Source organism: Tetrao urogallus (assembly GCF_951394365.1).
Source record: "Tetrao urogallus genome assembly, chromosome: 1".
NCBI lineage: Eukaryota > Metazoa > Chordata > Aves > Galliformes > Phasianidae > Tetrao > Tetrao urogallus.
Window position 1 is genome coordinate 61952913 of NC_136813.1, and position 22421 is coordinate 61975333.

Consider the following 22421-nt stretch of genomic DNA (forward strand, 5'->3'; position numbering starts at 1 on the left):
CTAACTCAATCCCAATGCCTCTAAAAGAAACTGAGTGTGGGGCAGTCCATACGGAAACAAAAACTGCACAGGGTATAAGTGCACATCCACAGGCACACCAAGAGGGGCTGTCCCTGTGGTGGGGGGAGAGCACTGCAGGCTGGGTGTTGTGTAGATGGGTGGGTTGGTTGGTTGATTATTCCATTTCCCGAGCACTCCAAGTATTCAAAATGAAAAGCAGGCAGAAAGAGGATGTGTGTGCAGCAGGTCTGCTGGAGCTTTGGTCTCCTCTCCCCATCCCCAGGCAGCTATGCCTTGAGCAGTCTGCTCCTATCTAAGAGCATCCTCTTGACTGGCAAGCACCACGTCATGATGACTTATGGCATGGCTGCCTGCTGGTCCTCACGGCAGAGCAACACACGCACATCTCTGCTAAGCCACCTCCCAAGTAGGAAGCTTCACGCCCTCATTCCCAGCACTTGCAGCCTTCAGATGTAGTTACCAGCTCATTCCTCCTCCTCATCTCCACTGTTAAAAAGTGACACTCAGCAACTTGGCTGCAAATGAACATGTTTCACTGAAATCCTTCTCTACCAGAACAATCTGATCTCTTTAGAAACAATCTGACCTATCATAGAATGGTTTGGGTTGGAAGGGAGCTCAAAGCCCACCCAGCCCCAACCCCTGCAATGGGCAGGGCTGCCCCCCACCAGCTCAGGCTGCCCGGGGCCCCCTCCAACCTGTCCTCAAGCGCCTGCAGGGATGGGACACCACAGCTTCTCTGGGCAGCTGTGCCAGCGCCTCACCGCCCTCTGAGTAGAGAATTTCCTCCTAACACCTAATAAAAATCTCCCTTCTTCTAAATCATTCCCCCTTGTCCCACCATCATCAGACTGAGTAAAAAGTCAGTCTCCCTCCTGTCTAGAAGCTCCCTTTATGTACTGGAAGGCTGCATCTCCTCAGCCCCCAGTGTCCACATCTTCAACCCGCTGACATCTGCACGAGAGCAATGCTCAATGTTAGCGTCTGGAACAGACACAGAACAAATTTGAAAGTTGCATGTTTAAAAAGAAACAAAAACAGACGGCCTCTCTCATCTGAATAAATGGCCTCCTTCTCAGGGACTTTTCCTTTAAAACAAAAGAAATGCTATCACCACAGGGTCTCTTGGGAAGATGATTCATAAGCAGGAAAAGGACTGTAATTCTATGCTTGGGGGTACTCACCCTAACAGATATTACAACTTTTTACTATGCTAGTCCTGTAACACGATGAAGTGACAGTCTGAAAAATCTCTTTAATCACACTGATTTGAGATGGAACAAAGAGCAATTAAGCCCAGCGAAAATGTTGGGGGGTGGGGAGGGGGCCATTTACATCTGAACGAGGAAACCTGGACTGTGTGCAGAGCCTTGAAATTCGGGAGGATGTGCTTTAAGGCACTGGATTTGCTCAGAGCGGAGCTGTCTGACAATGAAGCCATGCACAAAGGGAGCGATCGCACCAAACGTGCCAGCTCCAGCTCCGCCACCAAGGAACAGAGCCACTAGTCGGTTTGGAAACATTACTAAGCATCGCGGAAGGAGAAATCCCACACACAGCAATCAGATCTTTGCAATAGCAGGAGAGAGGCAGCTAAGTGAAAGACCATGTGTTGTGGAGGTCAGCTTCTGCCAGACTACAGGCATTCAAACAAAGCCTGTCATGGCCAGGGACTCCCGTGGTGCTGTCGCTCTAAGAGAAGCATGTAGAAATCCCAAAGCCCGATCAAAAAGGAAAGCCTCATACAAAGCACTGGTTGAACTAGTTAAGCTCATCTCTGCTGGGTTACCAACAAATGGCATTCTGCTCGGAAAAGCCTTTAGTTGCACTCCGGCTGGCGTGAATTGCTAAGAGTGAGGGGCAGGGGTGCAGAACAGGAAAAGGAAGAACAGGCAGGCTATTATGAAGTCAGCAAAACAATACAAAAACTTTGTAGAGAGAATTTTGAAGGTTGTGGGTGCTTTTTTTTATCCTCCCTGTTTTGAAAATCTTTCTCCCCAAATCAGCTCCATCTGCAGTCTCCAAGCATCTAGAAGTTTCTGCCAAAGTGATCAGCAGCAAAGAGCTCACACTTGGCTTTGAATTGCACCCATTATGTGCTCCAAAGTTCACACACCATGGAGAGAGATCGAAGAAAGTCGGAACTCTCTTTGGGTGAACACTGAGTCTCCGATCCAAAGCACAAGAAATGACGACAGTGCATGTGAGCTGCTTCAGCAAAAACAAGGCACTGTGGAAAAAAGGACATTGCCTCTTTTCATGACCCTATAAAACTTCCTCACTGAAAGTAGGCTGGGCTGAGGGCAACTCTCCAACTTACTGGCAAACATCTTCAAAGCAAGACATCCAGCTCAAGTTTTCTTTCATACAATACAGCCTTTATTCCCTCATGCCTTTGCTTCACCATCGAACACATTTCCCCAGAAGCTGTACCTAGCTGCAGCATGTATAGCAAGGCAAACAGTCACAACCCAGCTTTCACCACCAACACACAATGTGTTTCTGCAGCACCAGCCTTCAGAGTAAGCATGTACCACACTGACAACCTCTACAGCATGTCCTCTTCCTTTTGGGGAAGTGCTGAACACTGCAAAAAACTGTTCCTCTGCTGCTACCTAATCACAGCCCTATTCGCCACACACATGGAAGGGCTGCTGAGACCCTGTTTGATCATTCATGTTGTAAAGATGGTTAATGAACAAGGCTAAAAAGAAAAAGAGGAAGAAAAAAAAAAAAGGGATGAAACTAGTTTATCTGAATAGAAGATGACAAAAACACCACTCAACATCAGTAAGCATTAACTCAGAGGGGTCAGCATTGTATTACTGTAGCAGATTTCAGAGGAAACTTCTGGCTCCCACTGTCATGCAGTAGGCAAATCACTTTCTCAATCTGAAGCCCTCTAGTGATGGCCCAAAGTACAGCAGTCACACAGGCGATCACTTTTACTAAACAAGTACACAAATTTAGATAAACAAAAAGACCACACAAGAAATCGCTGCTCTCCAGACAGTTAAGATGGCCATTTCTCAGAGAGCACACAACAGCTCATGAAGTCACGCTAAGCAGGGTGATAGAAACTGTTTGCCCATGCTCTAATCTAAGTAGCTACTTGCACTCTGAAGGCCACTGATATATGGATATGTTCAGAATGATTGTGGATTAGACCTGTAATCCAAAAAAGAGGCACTGATTCATTATGAGTGGTTATTAATTAAGATCCAGAAAAAAATGTGAAAAACTCACAGCACTGTGGGCTTGATACTATCAGTATTATTTTTTCCATCTCAAACACTGGAATCCAACTTTTCCATATATGTTAAGCTTTAGCAGTAGGCACGCACTCTGCTGCCCATTAACCATACAGCTTGCGAACACTCCTGAGTTCCCACAACTATATTCACCATATGCATTGGTGAACTGCAGAGAAGACCAATACAAGAAACATCTTCATTTTTCCTTAAAAAAAAAAAACTACTACTAAATGCCAGCAAGTCTCAGCTGCCCTCCAGATCCAGCACAGCCTCAGGGATGCTACTGTGTCAGAAGGCCTTTCTATTGAACTGTATAATGCTCTGCCCAAATCCAGCGCTTTATATTCTTCTGCTTTATCCACCAGCTGTAGGAAATTAAACTATAATAGATCTAACTGTATTGGCTTTTGCATCTCAGAGCAGCAAACTGCTAGATGCATCATAAGCAGCAATGTTAAAACAAGCTTTGTTTCCCACATAACAGTCTCCTGTATCTCAGGACCGTTTCACTATCAAATAAATACATGATTTAAGTCATATCTATCTAACACCTGGAGAAAGAAAGAGCAATATCCAGTCCGTTAGCAACGGCACTACACTAGCATACACATACCGGGGCTTTTCATTTTGTACTTAAAGCAAATGGGTGTCTTTCAGAGGTAGATCTGCTTCAGGTACCTGGCTCAAGCTGTTCCTGGGTCACTTTCTTTTGCCATTTGCCAGCAAAGGGACCATTAAACCCAGGATTAAGAAGATTCTTCGTTGGCAAATGCAGAGCATGGTCCAAACCCTGGTTCACAAGGCCAGTCTCCTGTGGGTCACCAGCTCAGAGGCCACTGGCACGCTGCCTCAGTGCAAATTTCTGGCTCTATCATTGAATCAAACTCGCCACCCCGCAACTCTTTGCTCTAACATTATCCCAAACACTGGAATTCAGAATCACAATGAATGCTATGGAAGTGGTCCAACACAAAAAGTGAAGTAATTTCTGAGGCAGGCAAGCAGCCTAAAAATAGCCTGCTGCACAGCAGAAAGAAACAGAGGGTGGGGGAATCCCTGCAGAAGATCTTGGCACTTCTCTCCCAAGCCCCCAGGTGCGCAGCACTGCAAACCCTCCCTCACAGCCATTGCAGGTGGTTGCGGAGGATGCAGTGAGGCCCTCAGGAAGAGAGCATGACCAGCTTTCCTCCAGGCATCGCAAAGCCATAGCTGTGTGGGCACGACTCCCAGACGGCCCCACGGCTCTAAGGAATCCTGGGCACCCTGCTCTGGGTGGCCCCGCTGGAGCAGGCATTGGGCCAGAGGAACCTAGAGGTCTCTGCCAGCTTCAGCCACCCTGTGGTTCTGCAAAGACCACGCTATCTGAATATTTATAAATAGAAAACAAACTGTTCCTCCTTTCTTCCCTGAGAGTAGAAAACCTTTCATTCATTTATAGCGGTGTTTGTTTGTTTGTTTACATTGGTATGCATGGAGAAAGGGAAAGAGTTTGCAATTTATATGCTGATTCCTTCATTTCTACAAGAACAGTACAAATGGCAACACGTTAACAATTTGTGTTGCAGATCAAGGCTAGGTATGCTTCCCAAATTGAAAAACGTCTAACCCTTACAAAAACAGCTTTCTCTCACAGACTAAAAGAGAGAAAATTAAGTAAATGCTAGAGAAAAGGCTATCAAAGTAAAATACGCCAAAGACAAAGAAATCCCTCCCTAGTGGTGCTGCCTATGCTCACAGTTTCCAAAGCATGGAGTCAGCACAGCCCTGCTGTCTGCGGCCACAGCCAAGAGGACAGGTTAGCACAGGGGGAGTCAAGCAGGCAGCCGGGGTGCTCACTCCTCCTTCTGCCCGGGATCTGTTCTCTCAATTACATTTCCATTTGGTCAAAGGTTCCACATCAGAAAGCCATTTTCAGTAATCACGTGCATTCTCCCGTCTCGCTCTCATACGCACATCCAAGGTGCTTTGCCAGGCTAGTAACAGTTATCTGAATGTATAGGGGCTGCTGCATTTACACTGGGATTTCCACTTAATTCTTACCAACTCACGTAAAACTAGAATCAAACACTGAAGCTCAGTTCAGGAAGAAAGAGCTAGAGTGGAAAATATCCCTGCTCTAATGGCAAACTGCAAAAACACCTCATCCATCCACTGACACGCAAAAAAATGAAAGTTCATTTCTGGAACTGACCTTGACACTTGGCAGAGGGAAAGGCCTCCGTCATCCAGCAAAGCTCTGTGCAAGCAACCAGGCTGCTGAATTCTCACCATGCCTTTTGCATCAGCGGTGCTGGGTAAAGAAGCTAGCATTTTACCTTATGGGTGCAATGCAAAATACACAAGTGATGTGCTCCCTAAGTAGGAACAGCAGCTCCTTCTGCACCTTTCTCTCTGTTCTCAGAGATACCTCTTTCAGACCAAAACATCTGAGAAGAAAAGCCTGACACGGAAAAGATAACTGGGAGTCAGCACATAAAGACACCCTATTGGCCAGATTCCCATCATCTTATTCCTGCTTGAAGCAAGATCCTATGAAAAGAGAAAGCAAAGACAGGAGAACAAAACTGAACTGCATGTGCTTATTACGAAACAACTATCTGCAGTTTAATGGCAACACCTTTGCAGATTTATTTAGCAGTAGAAAATATTCTCTGCCAGAGAGACTACACAAAGCACACTCTGGGCTTTAATCCCTTTTGGATTAAACCTATCCACAGGAATGTACACAAGCCCCTTACTGGAAAAGATGTTTCTAGGTTCAGGAGACAAAGAGCAGCTTCTAGACCAATCAGCTAAACCAGTTTGCACAGCATCTTCAGGGCTCTTTTAACACTTAGCTCAGCCATGTGCTTTCTATTGCATATTTAAGAGACTGGGCATCAAGGGAGAGAATGCTTTCCTCTAAGGCACGAGGGGGGTGTTAATCACGGTTACAAGTCAGCTTGGAGTACAACAAATTCCCATGTCCTTGCACATTAGCACTTTCTGCCATAATCTCCAGTTTTAGGACCTGGGTTTTAAGACTGTATTTCAGCCAACAACTCCCTACACATCACTCAAACTTTCTGTCTTGCAAAAGAAGTGCTGTCGAGAGACTTTGAGCAAACATTTCTCTCTCATTAAACATTAGAGAACAACATCGCTATTTTACGGTTATATATACATACACACATGTTAAAAACAAAGCACAAGAGAGATCACATGGGATAATCTCAAATGTACAATTCTATTTGTAGACCCATAAGCTAAAAACGGAATCAGAGGGAGATTTTTAAATGCTGGAAAGCAATTTGCATGTGCTACCCTGCGTCCATTCCTGTAGCTGCAGTACGCACTTGAAAGCCAAGCATTAGAACTTTCTCTTTAAAAAAAGTTACCTACTTTCTCCTCCTGATTTACTGCAGAACAGTGGCCAGCCAGCTGATAACGGCCAGTGGCTGAGGTCTGTCTGCCATACCTGGCGCAAAGGATGTAAATTGCACCCGCTCTCCTCTGTGCCGCTTGCCAGCTTTCACATAACTCGTCGGGACTTCGTATCTTTGGAATTTCTCCCTCATTACGCTTGGCCAATGTTGGCCAGCAGACCTAAACAGCACTGGGCGGAAGAGCAGGCAAGGAGGCACACGTGCTACCACCGAGAAGCCTCATTTCCTTCGGAAGTTGAGATAAAAATATGGAATGTCACAGAAGAAACAGGAAGAGCCCCCAGGCAGGTGGGGTTGATGAAATTACAATTAAACACAGTCAGGAAAGATTACATTTCAAGGAGATATATCCCTTTCAACATAAACAGCAAATTAATTCTCCCATCTTTGATCCTAATGCCAAAATGTAAAGCTCACCCTGAAAGACGGGAGCTGGAGCTGTGCTCCCGCTGCCTATGCTGGCAGTAGGAATCTGCTGCAGAGCCCACTTCAGACTGGGTACTTGCTAAAATTAAAGCACGGTGCTCTGTCACAGCTCTCATTGGGTTTTATTTCAGCCCAGACTGACAAGAGCACACATGTTCTAACAGTGCGTTGACAGAGTTGTCTTGTTTTCTCCGAGCAGACAGTGTGTCTGATTCACCAGCGGTAAATCGAGCCGTGCTGCATATTTGACAGAAAATATTCCAAATGCAGCCCCATGCCTCTTGCTGTTATCTCCACACAGCACAGTTTCCCAATAAAAGCTGACCCTCCTCAGACAACTCCAACACACTCTTGGTCACGCAGCCAGGCCACAGCTCCCTCAGCAGGGCCCGCATGCAGCAGTACTCAGCTTTGTGTCAGCACAGGTGTGACCAGGGAGCTTAGATATTGCGGTAGTGAAAGCAGCTGTGTGCTGCCACACAGAGACTTCACCATGGTTGATATTAGGATTCCCTCCCACAGATGCCAGCAGTCGTTCCTTTCAAATACACCTGGAAATCACACTGCCGTTAGTGGCTTCCTTGTAGGTCTCTGGGTGGCTGCAGGTACCAGGCCTGCAGTTAAACTGCATTTTCAGTGTTGCTTAGATTGATAAAAAATAGCCAAATGCTGGAATGCAAGCACCTGTCCCACTCACTGTAAGGACAGCAGCAGACATCAGCAGCTCTTCCACTCTGCTTCAGAATGCTGGGCCAGTTGCACCAACAGACCAAAGGAAAAATTTTTAAGGAGCAAGTCCAGGCTTGTCTGAATTGCTGGAGACTTGCTGAGAAACCTTCACACACAGATGCACTGCCACCCATCTGCCAGTGGAAGTCAGCTGCAGCCCATGCAGCCCGTGGCACTATGCTTCAGGTACACAGGCACTCGCTGTCACACACTGATCAGTAATAACAGACCTTGGCGGCGCAGCTCAGCTAAGGGAAGCACCCTGACCACAGCCAGCTGTGCTACAGCAAGGTGCTACTCGGTTCTCCCATGGCTAGGCAGGCAGGATTTTACAACTGCCTCCCTAAGAGAGGAGATTCTTCTGCACTACAGCAAAGTTCCCTTTAGGTGGACATAAACAGAGTCAGGACGTCTTTACAATGTAAATTGCATAAAATTTATGGGGCAGGAGCAAAACATTTTCTGCTAGATAGGATGAGGCCTTGCAGATCAGACCGAAAGCAGGAGGAGATGAGAGGACAGAGTCAATACAGCTGACTTTACATCCTCTCAATACAGAGATCCAATGCGAAAGCTACTAAATGAACCACGCTAAGTCCTCACACTCAAAGCTCTTTGGCTGTTAACAGGTAATAGATGCTAGTGAAGCAGCAATGGTGCCCTCAAGGATCTTTATGGCAGAAAGAAAACATCTGTTTCTTCCAGCCTTGAAACAGTCAGGTTCCAAAACAAGCATGTTAAAATATACAGAGGGAGATCCATCCGCAAGGACAGCTGGCAACAGGCCATGCATGCAAGCAGTCTTTTGCTCAGGTGGAAATCTTATACTAAGAAACTATGTGCTGGAAAAAGCAAGTAGAGCAACACGCGTGTATGAACATTTCACATCTCTTCTCTCCCCTGTTGCAAATTCTCCACCCAACCACACAGTACCACTGTGAAGTTGCTCATTACTGGAGCCGTCATGCTAAGTGCTAGCTCTCTCCATTCAAACCATGTTGTATATGGTTTCCCAAAATGCTTAATAACACCCAGGGCTTCCTGCCCCACTTGAAGAAGCATGTTCAGCCTCCTTCCTACAGCAGCACCAAATCTTACACCTCCCCCCCTCCTCCCAAATAAGCTTCTCTAGCCTAACAGTCCCACCAACCACCCCAGCGCTTGGATGAGCGGAGTGAAAGTTTGCCCTCTGTACAACCTGATGCCAGCACTGCATCAGGAAAGTTTATTGGATTATGTCCAAACATACTTTTTGCAGTTGCAAAGTGACTGCCCCACTGCCTGCAAGACTATCTTAGCTCTTCTCTACCATCTTCCAAACCAGGTTATTAGAGTTCAAGGGACCATATCATGCAGTTTTGTTTTCCTCTGACCTGCAACAGAAAGTGACCAGTTTGGGTTTTTTTTTGTTTTGTTTTGTTTTATTTTTAACATAAACTAAATCTCTAGAGGAGATCAAAGGTTAATCAGCTTCAGGAGGGACTGGACAGTAGGGCTGCACACATTGTAAATGCATTTCCTATTTATTCATTTTCCACAGAACAGTTATTTCATAGCTGTGCCAGGTAACTGTTTATTCAAAGACTGCAAAATTTTGTACCGACCAATATTAAGCAAGCTCACATCTGAAGGACACACAAGCAGAGTGCCAGCACTCCCCATGGGAATGACCTTTGTCTTCAGGTTCCCCAAACCAGTTCATATAAAGAGCAAAAGCTTTCGGCAGCACTGTTGGCTTCAAGTCTGCTTTGGCTAACCTAAGAACAAGCACAGCCATGGACGATAAGCTAGTGCTGTAAGGAAGCTGCTCTAAGCCAGGGAAATCAGTGTGCTCTTGTCTCCATACTCAAAAGGCAGCCCACATTCAGCTTCTTCAGACTGGCTTGCCCTAGCTCTATTGCATGCTACCATGAAGATCCATACACTCATGGTCTTTCAGAGTGATGCATCAACTTCTTTTTTTTTCTCCACACTAAAAGATCAAAATCCATAGACTATATTTTGTTTTGGTTTTGTTTTGTTTTGTTTTCATTTAAAATAACAAAAGTTAGGGTAAACTTTTGATGCTTATTATTTTTTTATTTTTATTTTCTCCTCATTTAATCTGCCTGTGTGCACAGGAACACAAAACACTTATCCTCTGTAGTCTTTCCACAGACCAGTTTTGGGGTGCAAAGGATAGATAGTCCGTAATGTCACAGTTTGCAACACCGTATGGACCATCAGAAAAAGGCAGACAAGACTCAAAGTGACTTGTCCACCATAACATAAAAACCATTCAGCAGAGCTGGAAAGGCAGCAATGAATAATTCTGGTAACCTCTCCTACCGAAGTTCATGGGATGAGACATACTTCTGTGCAGGCCTGGAGGTTTTGGTTTGGGGTTTTTCATTGTTCTGTATACCATGTACGGAAAGGGTAAGACAGGCAAGCACTAAAAGCAATGCAGCCTCTTTCATAAATCAGGATACAGTACCCAGTTGTTTACTTAGCATAACCTTACACAGACTAGACTGGACAAGTCATGAAACACTGGGCACAAGAGCTGAGAAATGCTGCTATTAAAAAGGCATGCGGAAAACTTTCCCAGAGGATGCCAAGAGAATGTGTGGGAAGAGGTAGGAGGAAGAAGCAGCAGCGTCAGGGTTATAACAAACAGTGAAAAAGTGATTTGTGCTTTTTCCTCAAAATTAGCTACTGAAGATTTCAAACAGAAAAGCATCTCTGGAAGTGGAACACAGGACCGACACTGGAAACAACTGTGCAGCTGCAAGTAAGGCCTCCAAAAGAGTCGAGCTGCATGTTTAGGATAGAATGCTAACAAGCTCAAATGCACACAAATTTGCCAAGTAAGCTTTGCTAAGGTTTTAAATGGTTTGAGGGTTTTAGGGTGTTATGTTTTTTTTTGGCTTTTTGTTTTTTTAAAAAAACTTCACAATAGAAAAGGATTCTTCTAACTAACCAGTGAATGCTGCCAAATCTCACAGCATACTTGTGTTGCATCTGATAACATCAGTCACGCTCACTTGGTGTGCTACAGAGCTGAACGACGGTATGGAGCAAGCAGCCTGTGGAAACCCAGCAGCATGGGAGGGAGTAATTTTGGGAAGGGGTCAACACTTACTCAACATGGACTTTTCCAAAACAGTGCCCCATAAGGAACGGTCACTTACATAAAAAAGCTTCAAGACAGACTGCAAGAATCTCTCAAACAAAGCCTCCCCACCAACATGCGTGCAAGCCTGAGATTCAGCCTACATACATACAGTTTAGAAAACAATTTTTCAAGTGTGTATATGCTGATAGCTCATCCAACAGACAGAACAGCTTTCAATTGCTGAAGACTGGTATTTTGCTGTTACTTGTTCTATGTTCCAGTGACATTTTTTCACCCTTACATGTGCTCCAAATTCACCCTCAGACAGCACAAGTATGATCTACATGCATGCCATACTATTAGAAGGCTTGCAGACCTTTAGATCTTTCAGTGCCTTGCATGAGTGCTGTAGATCTGTGGATTTATACAGACCTACACGATTTTACAGAGCTTTTCTTAATTTGTTTAGAGAAGAGAAAAGTGGAAGAGACAGCAAAGCTGCACGTCGACATCCCCCACCATTTCAGGCAGCAGTACTGACGAGTCATAATATATTCAAAGATCAAGCTGATATCTTCAGCCCACCTCCTCTTTTCTCATCCTTACCACCATTCTTCTCAAAATTAAAATCTGAATAGAAAACCACAAGAAAAGCTGGGAAGGATGAAGAGCATTACCAAAACACCATGTACAGTTTGAGCTATAATGTTTCTTCCAGCATTGCTAGTTGGAGGTTACACAACCTCATTTTCTTTGTGCCAACCAAAACTTTCTAAGGGAAGTCTTCACTTTGACTTGGACATTCCTTCTGTTCAGGTCATCAAAGCTTTACAGAGCTGATGTAACCTTGGTGATCCTGAGCAATGCAGGAACTGCAGAATTGGGTCTTGAAAACTGAAAATCTGAGGCGTGCCTACAGAGCTTGCCAACACATTAGGCTTTCTAATTTTTTAAGTGTTTGGCAAAGCAAGCACTGGATCAGAGGTACCTGAGAAGAAAGAAAGTCTTGTGTGTGTTCTCAGCATCAGTTAAACAAAACAATCAGATATCATCCACAGCAACATTTAAGCACAAAATACTGCCAGCAATACATGTGCAGAGGCACGAATCACCTAGAGCCACAGTAGCTGCTCATCAAAAAAAATTTCAATTTCAGTTTTTTTAGGAGAGTTTCCATTCCAGCCTCTTTCCCCACATACACACAGTTAGTTACCATTAGTTCACAAGAGCAGTTCGTGCAAACAAAGCTATGAAAGCAAGTGGAGAAGATCCTTATGTTCTCTGCTCTTAAATGTCTGCATAAGTTGCAGTCAGCTAGAATGATGAAGAAGCTGCTTTAAACATGATCTGCCAGTAAAGGAGATGCTCAGGAAACCCTTCCTTGAGGAAACCAAGCAGTACCTGGATGGCAAGGCCATCTTTGGCAACAACACCAATCTGAGCTCTTTCCTCCCCTTCTCATCCATGACCATCAGTGGCTCTTTCCCAATCTCATGCCACATTCATCGTAGTGAAGACTACGTGCTAAACTAGAGCAGCAAACTCATATAGGTTATAAATAACCATCAGGAAGAAAAAAGTGAGTGAATTTTTAGTGGAATAGTGGCCTGCTCGCTGATCCAGGTCACCACCTGGCCCTTAGGCCTTAGTGCCAGCACAAATACGGAGATGCAGACAGGGAGCCAAGTGCTGATGGCAGCAGGAGCAGACAGGAATATCCTATGGGAATATCATCCATGCCTGGTGTTAAAAAGTAGAGTTGACTTAGCATGACTTGGAAGAATTTACACCACATTTTTGGCCTCCACAGGCTCATTACTTTGAAGTAAAAACACATGAGCTCCACTTGTAGAAGTAACGACACTTCTACACTGCGTGGGGCTAACATCTCCCAATCCTCCCTCTGACTGCCATGCATCCCTAAAAAAGAATGAGCTTATGAGGTAGAAGATAGTGCCAATATACAACTTTCAAAACCAGCCAAATATTGCAGAAAGTTTCAAAACATAAGCCATCTCCTGCAACATGAGCTCAGCCACTCTATACACAGCATTTTTCAATTGCTTGCCTTTTGCTGTGCAACCTCTCCATTACAACTGTTAGTGATTAATATACGCTATTAAAAACAGAGGGAGTGTGCAATACAGCCAGAGTTACTGTTATGGAAGAAACCTTCGCTGCTACAGTCCAGCAAGCTGCCCTACTTCAGAGTGCTGCACAAATGGAAACATTTGCTGAGCAAAGAGCATTCGCTTTATGTCAACGCACCTTCATCCTTCTCTGTTTTGTCTACATGTTAACTGCAGAAAAATAGCGCTGCCTCTCGAGAAGGCAGCCTTTGAAAATTTCCAGTTGAACATCAATTTTTATCAGGCCATCTTACAAAGCAAGAATGTCTAGCTCTTGGCAGACACAACAGCTTCAATTAGAGATCAGCAGTCATACTGCTCATCGATCACAGGGAGATCGAGAGATAGGACTAAAGTACTATCAGTTGACCCATCCCTGCCTTCTTGTTTTCCTCTCTATCCAGCCTGGTCACCCATCACACCTCAGCCACTTGCCAGGCAGCTTCTGTCCAAGTCCATTTTGACCTGCTGGGGCCCATGCACAAACTATCAAAATAGAAAATATTTTGCAGCTATACCCTTGTAAGAGTTTTTTGCTTAATACAACCAGCTTGCCAAAGACCCCTGCTCTATGCAGTGTATGCACATTAACCTAATTTTTTCCCTAATGCCTATGTAAGACTGAGGAGTTTAGAAAATTTAGATGCTTGATTTCAGGATGAGCTTCAAAAAGTGCAGTGTCAATCAGGCATTGTGGATATTGCACAAAAGGAGCAATTTTAAATCTCAAGCCATCGCTGAGGATGTAGCTTGGTAAAACACAACTGGAATCAACAGGGAAAACTCTTGCTTTTTCTGGTCTGTTTTGAAGTCTTAATTTAAATTGATTGCTTTTTGAACAGCATAAGCTACATGACAGCTACGGATTCAAGCATGGATGTATATTTTTTATTTCTGTGGCTGGGTTAATTTCCCGTCTTTCTCATCTAAAGCTCCACAGTAAATCCCCTTGGGTCAGTTACAACTACTACTTTACACTGCTGAATTCTGCCAGCAATCTGCTCATCGTTCCTGCAGATGTTTCTGCTTTCAGGCTTCTGGGAACTTTATTGGACCCATTTCCTCTGAATAAATGTACGCCCTTTTTAGGCTGCAAATGTACCAGGGAAACTACTGTCAAGCAGCCTCCTCACCTTCTTTTTTGGTACAGCAGACGCAAGATGCTACATTTAAAAGAAAATAAGTGGGAAGTGGGGAATGTGCCTTTCCTCCCCTCTTCTGAGAAGTTTCAGATAAGGGAGTGCTACACGTGCTCCTAGGAGCAGCCACGGCAATTTGTGAAAGGCCAGAGGCCCCTGCACACAAGCACACACAAATCTCATAATGGGCAGACGGACTCAAGAGGTCAGGCCCTGCAAACAGAAAGCAAACGTTCACTTGCAAGGACCATTCCCTTCCACATAAACCTGAGCTAAACCGCATGCCATCTCTTGCTGTTGAATTTTACTCACATTACTAACCAAGCAGAATGTTTCTCTACTCACCTCAGTAACGTCCATGACTTTGATGGCTGCCAACTGGCCGGTTTTGACATGTCGACCCTGAAAAGAGAGAGAAGCATCAGCACCAGCATTTCACCAATCCCTTGAGCACACACAGAGCAAAGCATTTGGAGAGCTCCAGCTGCTGGGTTTTGCCCAGCTGTGCTGGACTCTTCTCTTCTGCTATTTCACGTGAAAAGCAACAAATACACTAGATAGCTAAAGAAGAGAGATTCCTTTTTAAATGTTCTTACAGAAATCTTAGGACCCATTCTTTATCTCCACATTAAGAGGATGATCATTAAGATTAAGCACAGACATTGCATTCGCTTTTCTTTCTATCTCAGCAAAGCTCATAGTAAGTATGGATCATTTATTAATGCATTATAATGTTAAACTCCATATACCACATATTTTATTTGTAAGCATTCATGCCTAATTAGAATAGCCTGGGTTGTATTCTACTGGGTAAATGCAAACAAGCTGGGTGAGTTAAAAAAGTACATTTGTCTCTGCTTTGGTCTTCACTGTTAAGTAAAAGTAAAAACAAAAAATGGTGGAGTTTCTTCAAGTGATCTATCAGACCTGCAGAGCTCTCTTCGTTTGTCTCTTGATGATGAAGAGGATGTCTCCCTTCAGCTACACCACCATAAGGGTACGGTTAGTACCCTTACTGTTCTGCTTGAGCTGAATTAATAGATCCCAGCTACTGCAGGGGGGAGCTCTTTCCCCTGCCTCCCTCCCTCCTCCTGTCACATATTTCTCCCATGAGCATCGAGCTCATTCTGGCACTCATCAGATCATATGATAAGCTGATTTAGATCACTAAAATGGCAGAAAGTTAACACAGAAAAAGCAAACTGCGGGGCAGGGAGGAGGAGGGATGCAGATCAGGAAATTAAACGGGCTTGCTCTGCAAGCAGAGCAGAGCCAGAGCTGGCACAGGGCAGTCCACGCGGAGGGGAGACAGGAGCACAACAGCCCCTTTCCAGCTCCGCTGAGCTGCAACTCAGCACAGCTGACTTGTGACAAAAAATATTTTTTTCTAGTACATTTTTGCAGAGACTGGAGCCATACCAATTAACTATTCCTTTTTTTTTTCCTCTAGCAAGCATCTAGCGATGGTTCCAGCCCTTCACATAACACTGAGTCTGTTCGAGGATGTCCAGCTCAACAATCCAGCACTGCTTTACATATTCAAGACTGGCACCCCAGAAGGACAGCACAGCAAACCACCAGTCCCTTTGGAGAAATCTCAGCCCCTTCATTCTTTGCCATGCCCTCTGCAGAGGTAATGTCCAGCTACTTCTGTTGCATGACAAAGAACTCAGACGAAATGCTGCAGAATTCACAGCCTCCAGCTTCTTTTACAACTTGCATTGTGCTGCACTCTCCCCTCATTAACCAATTCACGTGTTTTCTATAAATAAATTACTGTACTCGAGATTCTGCCTGCTCTGTAAAGTCTCGTTATTACATGCATTTCTTTGTACAGTTTGGTCTCAAAGCTAGGTTGGATTTTGAAACAAAATTAGGGTTATAACATATGTGCAATGGCCAAGACTGACCTCACTTTGACCCCGCTACTTCTTGAGGCTTTCAGCAAGCCTTGGGGATCTCCAACTCCAACATCCCACCCTGGACCTCTGCCTAATGACAAAAGCTGTGGTGGTCTTGTTGAGATTTACCATGCTGCCAAGGAATGAGGGGAAAATGCCTTACAATGAGCTGGAAAGATGCCTCCTCTCTCAGCTCTGCCCTTGTTCTCCGCTACTCTGTGCAGAGAAATAAAAGGGCCAAGGATACAGGCAAGCACAGTTTGAGATACAAAAAGAACACGTTAAAGTTAAGAGAGGAACAAGGACATCTCTGAGAAGGACTAAGGAAAAGGAAACTTTAAAAGAAAACAGTGAAACATGGTTTGCCAGACTGCAAAAGTGGCATACAAGAAGAAGGAAGGAGCATGAAATCCCCAGGGTGCCGTTTATTTTATGAGGAAAAAAAAAGTTTGCTTTATTTGTCATTTTAAACCTATGAATTACTGCTGGGCTTACTATTTCCAGACAGGAGCCTGAAACCTCCCAAGGCTCAGCTTCCCAGCTTTCTCCAGACAACATTCCTCCCTGCAAGGCTGCTCAACTCTGATGGGCCATGCCCCAACCACACCGTCCCTCTCCCAGCCTCCTAGCATCCCACCAGTGCCTCCACTCCTTGAGAGTGAACCCAGAGCGTGGCCATCACTTGTGCTTCACTTCACTGCCTCTGCAGCAGGGAGGGGAAAAGCCTCCCCACGGCCTCCTGAGGGACTGGAAAACAGGGGAATTGCAGACTGTGGGAAACGTGGGCTTCTCAGTATCCCAGGCCAAATTTAAAGCCTGGTCATTTCAGAACATCGTTAAAAATTACTCCGTATATCCTTTTCACAATGTATGGAGCGTTCATACTCTAAGCAACCACAACATAAATTTGGGGGAGGGGGGAGGAGAGCATAACAAATTGATTTATAAGTGAGAAGACATTTTCAAGTCAGATTCTTTTTATTAAAAACATTTTTAGAGAGAGAGGAAAAAAAAACATCACAGGCACAGCATATAAGCAGGAGAAGAGCTTTTGTTTGTTTGTTTATCCGCTCAACAGCTCTGCTCAAGAACAGACTCGTCAAACTATTAGCATGCTGGTACAATTATGCTTGCAAGATAAAATGGCTAAGTAAGCCTGGTTTGGAAGCCAGTATTCTGACATTCATAGCTGGCTTTCACTTTGGAAAACTCTGTCTACATTAATAACAAAAACAATAAATAAATTGTTAATTGGCTGAGTGCGCCAAAGAGGAGACACCCTCAAGACTCCATCTCCAGGGGTTAGAACTTACTCAATGCCACCCCCCAAGCACATCACAGAGGTGGCAAGCACCAGGGCCCAGCCGTGCATCATCTCAGTGATGCAGCCAGCCCATCTGCCAGCAGGACACCATTTTGTGCTGCGCGGCCCTGGCCCTGGAGCAACCTGGATCTACATACCCCTCCATGGGGACGAGGGCAAATGTGGTTGGCAACCCTGCCTCATGACAGAGGCGACTGATCTTTGAGATCTCTTCCAATCCAAACCATTCTGTGTTGGCACTGCCAGCTGAGCTGGCCACCACCCTCACAGCCAAGAGCATACTGATGCGTCCCCTTCATTCAGGCCATCTTAGGAAGTTTAATAGCCAGAATTCCCAAACTCCTTGCTGTTTTCTTTTTTGCTTTGTTTTTAAAACACACCCTCCCCTCAGTCCCTTCCCTCTTTCCTTCCATCTATTCATAATAAAGCACTTGCTTATCCTCCTGAGGAAGGAATGTAAGGATATTTTTACAACAACTACTGCTCCCTTCTATTTATAAATGATCTGTTGGGCAAACACAGAGCTAGGATGAGCGAGTCAATGGAGCTGAGTTTACTGACCCCAAACCTTGTCCTGTGTCTTCTCATGGGGGTGACAGGATTTTCATTACGTACAGGAGATTTTGAAACAGAGCTCTTCTCATCAGCAGCGCAACATTTAACTGGATGTTAGACTGGATCCATGCATGTTCCCAGCCACATTTGATAGCAATGTGCTGTTTATTTCTCGTCTCACTGGGCTTTCTGCATGTTGAAAAGCAGAGGGGACAAGGGGAATCCTTGGTCGACTGCCAGGATCTGCAGAACATTATGAATTCCAAGCCTACCCACGCTCTCCAAGTCAGTTAATACACCTACTTCTTGCCTCCACACATTATTACTGTATTGTTTGGGAAAGGTTCAAAGGGAAGTAGTGTAATGTGCTGTTATGGGTGGGTTTTTTTTCCTCTCAGATGTCTTAATGTTATCAAAGAACTATGCAAATGAAATGCAAAGGAAACGCTATCTGTTCATTTACTGGCTCTCCCCTCTAGTTAACCAAGACACATATTCCACAGCAATGCAATTCTCCTATTAACACAACCTCTTGCCTGAGTATTAATGTGCCTTTTGGGGGACTGTTCCTGGAAATCTGCTCCCCAGCTGAATGGCATGAAAGAAGAATATGGAGCAACATCACAAATTCAGGAAGGAAAACAGCACGTGGAACTCATAACTAGCAAACTTGCATTATCCTGTGCACTACACAGTCTTTGGAAAACCTTCCTAGCCTCTCATTATTCTGTGCTGACAATTAAGAAGAGATGAGCAAGCAAGATGAAAAAAACCCTACTAATTCACATTTCAGTTGCTATGATGCATGCATAAGCAGCAGGCCAGATTTAAACATGTTAGCAAGTAAAAACGTACTGCTCCACCACCTCTCAGTACAATGCCCCCATGCCAAAATTAACTTTTCAATTTGTTTCTCACTTGGTTGACTCTAAGCTCCTACCAGCCTGAGGCAATAGGCCATGGAGCAATGCTCTGCTATTAGGTTGCACACCCTGGTGCAGTAAATGATACCGTGTTGTTCCAACACATGTTTACAACCAGCTCTTTTTGTCACTCGCCAGCACAGGCAGTTTCACAGCAACCAACTCAGTGCTGTGAACACCCAGGCTCCATGAGGCATTTCTTCCCACTCCCAAAAAACGACCAGATCTACCCTGTGAAAAAACAGTGAGAGCGGGGCTTGCAGAGAACACAGAGTATGCATTTTAATAGGGAAAAAGATAGAACAGAACAAAGCAAAAAGAAAAAGAAAACTCCTCAGTTAAGAAATAAATAAATAAAAATAAAACATTATTAAGCAAGAAGCCTACCTCATTGCTTTTGTAGCCAAACTAATGCTGTTCTGATAAAGCCTTTTGCAACCTAAATAATTACAGGCTCCAGCTATGGAGATAAATCTGTGAAAAAGAGATAAAGTTTGTCTGGCATAGAAGCTCCTTCTACGATGAAAATCAGCAAACAACCTCAGTACAAAGGCCTGGCACATCACTGCAGAAATGCAGAAGAGTTAAGAAAAGGCCAAAATCAATGTTCCTTTTTCCTGTTAAGATGACTATTAAGCCCAAACCAACCAGAAGCTATTAAAGACTCCTACTGTTCAAGTCAAAAGACGGGACAAGATTCCGTGTTTTCCCTCTGTCTAGCACTTGACATCAAATGCCTGGAAAGCAAAATAGAAAACACCACCCCTCTATCCCTCTTTAGATATCCACAGGCTCCCTAGCAGTCTGTTGAAGAAATAATAATGACAATTTACTCATGCATAGTACTGCATTCTGTAAAGTATGAAAGACACAGTTACTATCAGTTCTGTACTTCCAGCAGTAGAGGAAAAAAGTGCAACACTATGAAGCAGGGGGAAAAAAAAAAAAAAAAAAAAAAAAAAAAAAAGAGAGAGCCCAATGCACTTTTTACTTCAATTACTACTTTTGTGGTAGCTTTCCCACCCCCAAAGATGCTGGATGTACATTACCACAGACACTTCCTTCTCCCAACAGCTCATTGCCTAAATAGGCAAAAAGGAAAGAAAAGAAGAGAACGGATGGTGGGAAAAGCATGGCAGAGAGCCATCCTCTGACTTTCCCAGGATCACAGCAGGTCAGTGGCAGAGCTCAGAGTCACAATGCATCCCAGGACCCTGCCCAAAGGGCCACCTCAAAACACTCTATCATGTGCCCAAGGCTGACACTTATGCCCACTTCGGTTCTTGGCCACTCACACACTTACTGACTGGGCAATAGGCGAATAAACACTTGAGTTAGCCCACTTCAGGCCCCAGCCTGGAAAACACCCTCTTTAAGAGCAGTCTTGCATTCCCTCCTCCCAGCCACCACAAGGTTATGCCTGGATTCAGCAACCTCCACCAAACACGCCATCACCCCTTTTCTCTCTCTCACAAGGGAGTCCCCTCCCCCCATCCTCTCTGAAAAAAGAACTGCCATCTGTTTTTCTGCTTCTAACCTTATTATTCCTTATTTTCAAATGTAGCTCAGTAACTTAGTTGGGTCAATATCAAAACACACCAACAAAACAAAGAAAGAAAGAAAGAAAACTGAAACTCTCTAAAACAAAGAGAAGAATGAAAATACGGAGCAGAGGAATACCTCCCGCACAGACACAGTTGGCTCAGAGCACCTCTGGCTTCCTCTGGAAACATCAGCTAAAAGCTGCTGCTTCCAGCTCTCACTCAAAACAGTTCTTCACCTCACTTTAAGGCTTTAGCATTCACTAAATCACCCCTTCGAACTCTGATCTGTCTTTCCTGACCTCCCTGCAACAGCCTCTTCCGCGCCGAACAACTTATTTCTAGTAAGCACAGCTGAAAACAAGCCTGTAAGCAGGAACATGAAGAGAACAACTGATATCAAAACACATGCATGTAGATACAGATGAGGGCTACAGATGCACACGCACTTTCATTTTGCACTCAGCCAACCTATTTCACCACCAAACACCCCACAGCTGGGCTGGAGCTGGTCACACTGTTAGGATGACCGGAGGTCCAGGTGCCACCCCACAGGAATGCTGCCCATAGCAAGCAGCCCACCACAAGATGCTTCTGTCCCAAGGGACAGGGTCCCCATGTGGGCAAGGAAGCTTCAGAACAAGGCAGACACCTTCACAGCTGAGAGACGGGCAGACAGAAGGCAGAGCCTCCCAGTCGCTTCTCCAGGGAGACGGTAGAATAAGCCTGAACGAGAAGAGCCCGAGGCCTCTTCTCTTTGTTTGTTTTTAAAATGAATTCATATTGACATTTAACTCGCCGCTGCTGGACGGGCAAATCTGAGCTTTCTGACCCAAGGGAGCAATTTACACCTTGTGACTGAGGCCCCGTGCTGAGCTTGACAGGCCTGGGCCTGATTCTCCCAGCGCACCACGATGGAGAAGCTGCACAGGGAGCCCCTCGGGCGGTGCTGCAGGAGGTGACAGCCTCCCAGACAGTGCTCCCAAGCAGCACCAATGCAGGTATGCAAACATTTACTTGTCTTTTTCAGGGCTTACTATTTGGTCCCACCTACGATTAGGTACAAGAGAAACGGCCCCAAGAATCTCCTTCTCTTTGGCTCTTTCGTGGGATTATTTCAGGAGGTACAAAACCTCACGATGAAGGCAAAAAGAAAAGAAAAAAGAAGAGGTGAGAAGGGGAGAAAGATTGGCTCTACCTGTTGATTTCTATTTTTACTATGGCTTTGCTACTGCTTGTTCAGCCTGCTCAACAAGGAGGAGCCCACCATACCACTGTATCCAGTATCTCCACCAAGAGGCCTCTGCCCCCCTGCGCGTAAGATGTTGCAAACACTCTTTACGGATTGGATTTGAACCTATAATTTTCCAGTTTAACGTTAAAGAGGGGCAAGGGAAAGGAGAACTATTTTCATTTATACCACCCAGCGGAACAGTACGGCCAAACAGAGCAGGCAAGTTAAGACTGCGTAACGAGGTCTATTTCAACACAGCTGAAATAAAATAGAATCGCATCCACGACCTTTAAAAAATTCCAGAACATTAGCGTTAAAGGGGAAAAGTTAATGAAGTCTTAAATATATAAAATACATATGTACAATGAAATTCCAGTCCAAGTGTCAATACTCCACCACTGCCACAAGGCACAATAAAGAAGGGCTAGAAACTATGTTAGGACTTCCTGCATTTTATACTGGAGGCAGACTTCAGCTGGTATCTCCTTCGTTTTCAACCAGTCGTTACAAACCTGATCAGTGCCACTTCCTGTTAGTCACATCTCCTAGCCTTAATGGAGCAGGGAGACATAATTCACCAGGCAGCAAATGCTGGAGCTGAAGTGCAGTTTCCAAGGCACAAGATAGCTGGGGAAGCACAAAAGGAGGCTTTCTTGTAGAACACCACACCAGCCAGAGTAGAAGCCACACAGACTCAAGACTGTGCTTTATACTGTGACCCTT

General features: G+C 44.7%; 1 protein-coding gene across 9 annotated transcripts in view; it reads right to left on the minus strand.

The window, feature by feature from the left end:
- Positions 1–22421, minus strand: part of MAP4K4 (mitogen-activated protein kinase kinase kinase kinase 4) — a gene marked incomplete at its 3' end in the record, with an annotated part of 148434 nt that overhangs the window by 69103 nt on the left and 56910 nt on the right. For all 9 annotated transcript variants that reach the window (XM_079543609.1, XM_079543604.1, XM_079543606.1 and 6 more), the window contains exon 3: positions 14566–14622. In XM_079543609.1, the coding sequence (XP_079399735.1) occupies positions 14566–14622 (57 nt within the window). The remainder of the gene's footprint in view (positions 1–14565; positions 14623–22421) is intronic.